Source organism: Paroedura picta, chromosome 1, assembly GCF_049243985.1.
Source record: "Paroedura picta isolate Pp20150507F chromosome 1, Ppicta_v3.0, whole genome shotgun sequence".
Classification (NCBI taxonomy): Eukaryota; Metazoa; Chordata; class Lepidosauria; order Squamata; family Gekkonidae; genus Paroedura; species Paroedura picta.
In genome coordinates, this window is record NC_135369.1 from 50,392,039 (window position 1) to 50,398,057 (window position 6,019).

General features: G+C 42.4%; 1 protein-coding gene across 2 annotated transcripts in view; it reads left to right on the plus strand.

Moving 5' to 3' along the window:
• The window catches only part of HAAO (3-hydroxyanthranilate 3,4-dioxygenase), a 41,209-nt gene extending 35,453 nt beyond the window's left edge, over positions 1–5,756 (plus strand). Inside the window, exons 9-10 of one of the 2 annotated variants that reach the window (XM_077337762.1) lie at positions 1,375–1,461; positions 5,096–5,756. In XM_077337762.1, coding sequence (XP_077193877.1) covers positions 1,375–1,461 — 87 coding nt within the window. In that variant the 3' untranslated portion in view covers positions 5,096–5,756. The remainder of the gene's footprint in view (positions 1–1,374; positions 1,462–5,095) is intronic. The other variant, XM_077337755.1, reaches the window with a different exon arrangement.
• The last annotated feature ends 263 nt before the right edge of the window (positions 5,757–6,019 follow it).

The following is a 6,019-nucleotide window of genomic DNA, read 5'->3' on the forward strand; positions in this document are numbered from 1 at the left end:
TCTATTGTGGAGAGACAAAGGGAAACGTTGTTTGTAAACCACTTTGAGACTCCTTTGGGTAGTAAACAGCAGGGTACAAAAATCCAGCTCTTCTTCTTCTAAGGAGCAATTGTGAAAGAAGCATATAACATTTCATCCACAGTAAAGAAAATTGAGACAGAAGGAGATAGAAAGAGCAATGCAGACGCCTTCTTTTTGAATTGAGACAGAAGGAGCAGGGTGGACACCTGTGTACTGTGACTACCCCATGTGTATTAGGGCAGGGGAATATGTCAGTATCTGTGGCATAATTCATACAAGAAGGCCTTCCGGGATGCTGTGCCGGAGTAGGTCTGGGATGGTGGCAGCGCCGTGCACAATCAAGGATGCTCTACTGCCACCACGCTGGATTTCCTGCCCCGTGCATAATTTATTATGTGTGTGAACTTTGTGAGGGGGTAGTACTCCCTTTTGGTCAATTTTAAAATATTTTTAATTACCTGGAACTCTATTTAATAAATTGTTTATTTTAAATATATGTTAATACTTTTGTGTCCTTCTTTGATTCTCATCTGTTTTTCAGGATGGGTTTTTTTTTTTTTTTTTTTGCTTTCCCCTCTTTCCTGTTGTTTGAAGGCTTTCTTTTGCCTGGCATACCCCAATATGTTATTTTTTATGTGTTTTAACTTAATTTTATACTTTACATGTGTTTCAGTTTCTTAAATGTTTTCATGTTTGCAACCTTGTGGGTCCTAATTGGGAGGGGAAGTGACATTAAAATGTTTTAAATAAATAGATTTTAAAAAATGGTGTGGGAGGATGGGAGCTGTTGCAGCCAGGCTGATGCTCCCTTGTCCTGGTCCAGCCATATGAAGTCTGCAAGTTGAAATGCAACTAGGTCCCTGATTTTACACGTCATACAATACTATCTCATCTATCAATCTGAGAGGCATTTTCAGGCTTTAATGGAATGCAAATTGGCCCCCAACTTAATGTGCCAAAATCATGATTTAAGGAGTATAATATCAACCAAACAGATTTCAGTTTTTACTATATTGGAGCCCCATAAACTTTGTAACTGACTCATCCAGAAGTGGCTCACCAAACAAATATTATGGATAAATGTTTGACAGCTCTCCTTTTCATCAGTCTCGGTCAGGCAACCCCTGGATGGTTGCTCTACAGTAGTAGAATGTCTTCAAAGGCATTGGTGGATTATAACTCATTCAGACCTGTTACATGTATAATTTATTGCATTTTCTATAAACTGTCTTGCAGATTGTTAGACAAAATAATAGGTCATTTAGTTCCTACTTTTTGAATACTCTCTCTTCTTGTAACACCGAGAAAAGACCTGGAAAGAATAAAAGCATATATTTTTTTCCTGCCTTTCAGGAAGGTATATCTGTTGTTACTTCAGATGGTAAATCCACGACTTTAGCAACCGGAGACAGTCTTCTCATCCCTGTACAGACTAAGTAGGTATAAAGCCATATATTCTACCTACAGGTGGCTGCATTTTGACATGTCCTTCTCTTCATTTAAAGGGATTGATGCATTATAGTCCTATCAGCTTGTTGATGTTATTAATAAATAGAAATATCAAATAATACCCATGTTGAATCATCATGCTCACCTTGGGCTAGCTATTATTTCCCAAGCTAAGAAAACTAATTTCTGTGCTTTTTTATTAGTATTTCAAAAGTGAAGACGAATATTTTCTGCTTCAAAATGGGAACAACAAAGCTGTGAGCTCTATTTTAAATAGTGAAAATGAATGGCGGTTGTACGGGTTAAACTGCCTTTTTTTCCCCTCTGTGCAATCTTCAAGCAAACTGAGGCTCGTAAAAGTTTCTCATTTCTTTTGATCTGTTTGAATCCTTACAAGAACAATTGAGGAAGGCTGGAATAAAAACATGATAGTACTAAATTGTTAAATAATGTGTCCTGAAAATCAATACTGATCCAAAGCTTTATTTTATGGTTCAAGCTAAATCCCAAATATGAAATGACTAGTAATCAAGCCCGCTGTACTCACAATACAGCGGGCGCTAGATAATGATCTCGCGGCCGGCGAGTCGGCAGGCTGCCGGCACATGGGACATGGCGGCCTGACGCGTTGGAGGCGCTTCGCACCTCTCACCGCATCAGGCCACCGGCCAACTGCGAGCTGCACTGTGCGCGGCTCGCAATTGCTCCCTTGCCGGCAGGATGGCAATCGGAGAGGCCAATCGGCAGGCGCGAAATGGATGCCGATTGGTCCCGCCGATGGACTGTCCAGAGGAAGGGGCCAATTGGTACCCTTCCTCATCCCGGACAGAGCCCACCCTAACTCCTCCCCCTAAGCCCTTATGGCTTTATTTAGTCCGCAGCGCCTGTGGCGCCGTGGGCGGGGTTTAAAATGTCATGTAGTTGCAGATAATACCATAGAAAAATCATCCCCTGATGCCTTGGGATATGTAGGCAGTAAGGTGGACATAACTATACAGCCTAGCAGCTAGAGGCATGGGCTCTCCAGGTCCTGCTCAGTTGCAGCAAACAGTCCATTTCTGTTACCCCCTTTTGCAGAATGATCACTTGTGTTTCATATTTAATCTGTTAAGTATATTTTGAGGTTGGCTGTATCTAATTCAGTGAAAGGGAACTGATGCCTGAAGATTTGATTAGTATCAGCTGTGTTGAACACGACTATATATTAATCCTCTCAACTCCACTGACAGGATGTTCATCCATAGCCCTAGTAATCTGATCTAATAACTGCAACATGACACTCCCACAATTTTTGGCAAAGATCTATAAAACTGATTGTTCAATTAAACCAGAGTGTACCCTGTAAATCTATTTCTTGTGTCCAGTATAATGTTTATTAGTAATTATATTTTGAGCAGAAGGAAACCATCAGGAGAGGAGATGGAGAGATGTATTTGGTTACAGTACAGAATCATTCTGTATACTTGAAAACTCATGTAACATTGTTAACACGCAATAAATGTCCTGGGAGGAAATGTAATATTCTCTGCTAATGAATGCAGTGATACCCACTCCTTCATTCATGAAAATCATATTTTCGTTTACCATCAACCAAAAGAGCCACATGACTATTGTATGTCCTGTATTCCACCCCAACCAAACACACATATGCAATGAAATAACTTTTTAATATTATATAATGAAAAATATATTATAACTAGTAATTAAGCCTGCTGCAGGCTGAATGCAGCAGGCGCTAGCAGGGCGAGAGAGTCACACGGGTCGTGGTGGGACAGGGCCAGGAGGCGAGGGGCAGCTCATCAAGTGTCCACCCTCCCCATGGCGTGGCCTACCGTAGCGTTGGCGGAGGAGGAAATGGAGCAGGCAAGGGTGCGGCTATTGAAGCTTTAGGTGCAGTGGCGATGCTGTAAGGCTCCGTGGAGGCGATGGGTCAAGGCTGGGCGGGCAGTGTGGCTGCAGGGGCGGCACCATGGTTGCAGGCCGCGGCGGCATGTACAGTGACAGCAGGTGGTGGGGTGGGGCAGCCCTGGGCGTGTGGGCGGCTGGATGCGGCACGAGGATGATGGCGGTCAGCCATCCCTGGGCGCGTGTAAATCTGGAGGCGGCTGGAGGCCAGGCGAGGATGACGGCGGGTGGCCCTGAGTGGTCAGGCGGGGATGCATCGACTGCACGGCTCGAAGGGCAAGCTGGTAATGGTGGTGGCGGGGTGCAATCAGGCAAGGTGGAAGGGGGGCGGCTCGGGAGGCACAAAGCGCCTCCCGATTAGTCAGTCCTGCACCAAGGGACCAATTGCGAGCCACACTTCGTGCGGCTCGCAATTGATCCCTTGGCGCAGGACTGACAATCGGAGGGCCCAATCGGCAGGCTCTTCGGTTGTCAGTCCAGAGGAAAGGGCCTATGGGCACCCTTCCTCATCACGGACAGGGCCCGCCTTGGGGGCCCTTACCGAATTATTTAATCCACTCCGCTAGGAGCGGGTTAAAGATTATATAATTATCAGCCACTCCTTTTAAATCCTTCTCCTCCATCTGCACAGGTAGATTTGCTCCCGAACATTGAGGGGAGGGATTTAAAGGGAGGGGGCAGTCACCTAACAGCTGATAATGAAAGCCATGCTGCCCACTCCCTTTAAATTCTTCCCCAGACTGGGGAGGAAAGGGAGCAGCCATACAACTGTTAAGCAGCTGCCCACTCCCTTTAAATCCCTCCTCCCCCCTCAACTCTTTACCTCCATATTTCAGCCTCAAATCTAATAATTGTTCATGCTGATACTAAAAGCTGGTTTGATTATGATTTTAATTTTTATTATTGCTTTTATTGTTAAAATATAGGTCTGATCTATTGTTCACTGGTTGGTCCTTAAAAAATTATCAATATATAAAATTTATTGTACCAATTGCCTTGGAAAGGTTCTGCTTTTCTCTGTTTATGTTTTGAACCTTTCTTCCTTTTTTCATATTGTAATTTCACTGCTCCAAGATGGCAAATCCAAGGGGATAATATATACATTGATGATATGTAAACTGCTGATAATGACAATCACATTGCCCTCTCCCTTTAAATTCTTCCCCAAGCAGTAGTGGGTGGGGGACCCATCCTTATGCTTCCACCTACCTTCACAGGCAGCTTTGCCTGAGAAAGTGGGGGGACATTCATGTGTAGCCCTCTTCAAAAATTTCAGGGTTTGGCTGAATCCATTCAGCCAAATTTGAAAAAGTGAAGAGATATTAGTGGGTTTTGGATTCAGCCAAACTGTTTTAGGCTGAATCTAAAAATGGTATGAATGTTTTTGTGTTTGCACATGCCTACTGTCAGCCCCACCGACCTCACAGGATGTCCGTTGTGGGGAGAGTAAGGGGAAAGTGCTTGTAAATCACTTTGGGACTCCTTCAGGTAACCAAATGTATGACATAAAAAAAAACTCTTCTTTTCTTTTTCTTTCACTTGTGGCTCTTGAGCTGCTGAGAGAGCATCACTAACTTACAGTGGAACTGAAAAGATTAACCAGCTGGTTTTAAACATTGAAGTACATAAGTATTAAGATTTTATTGTATTGTATTTGGCTACATCTTTGTTTCAGTTATGCATTTTCTAACAATTTGTGGTGGTATTCTATATTTTTAAGGTTCCATTGGAAGAGGGAAGAAGGCTGTATTGCTCTTCATGTTGTTCAGGACCCACAGCAGAAAAGACCCTATGCCTGAGTTCAATACATAAATAATTTTCTTATTTAAAAATGTTAACCTGTCATCTCGCAAAAGAACACTATTAATAAAGTGATCAAAATGTATATGCAGGATTTGGGCTAAGAAAAAAATTGCTATCATTTTGGATCTGGGCTTGGGATGTTACCATGTTTGCTTATGTTCAGTAGGATGTTACCAGTTAAGGATCTAAAGCTGTTTGGTTCTGAAGTATGGGGCCATAATTTTCAATGGGGAATGTATCTGAGGGTATGTGCCAGCTTTTTGTGAAAATAATGTTATAAAGATAATGGCACTATGTTTGCAGATAGTCCTCCCTGTAACATAGAATTTCTACATCTTCCCAAAGTAGGCCACTCTCTGTGCTGCTGCACTTCTCTCTATCGATACCTAAATTGGCTGTAGTCTTGTTCCAACTGAACAAACCATCAAAATGAGCAAACCCTCAAAAACGATGCTGTATACATTTTCCTACTCTTACAGTGACTGCCTGAGAATAAAATTTGACTCCAATAGCACCTTTAAGACCAACAAAAATAATTATTGAATCTGACTGAGAATAAAAAATGTCCTAGCATCCTTCCCTGTAGCAGCTTGTTTGTTTCTTTTCAGAAAGTGAAAGTTGCTTATTTTACAGATCTTTTCCTTGTTCTTTCCCATCAACCATTATTTCCTATAGAGAATTTTTCAGAGTGCTCAAGTGGCTGTTTTTCAGCCAAATGGCATCAAAACTGACATGAAGTTATTTCTGTCTATCCTAGAAACAGAACTCCAAGTTTCAAGCAAATTGGGCCAAATGGATGAATATCATCAGCCCCTGAACAAGGTGTTCTCAGCCATTATAA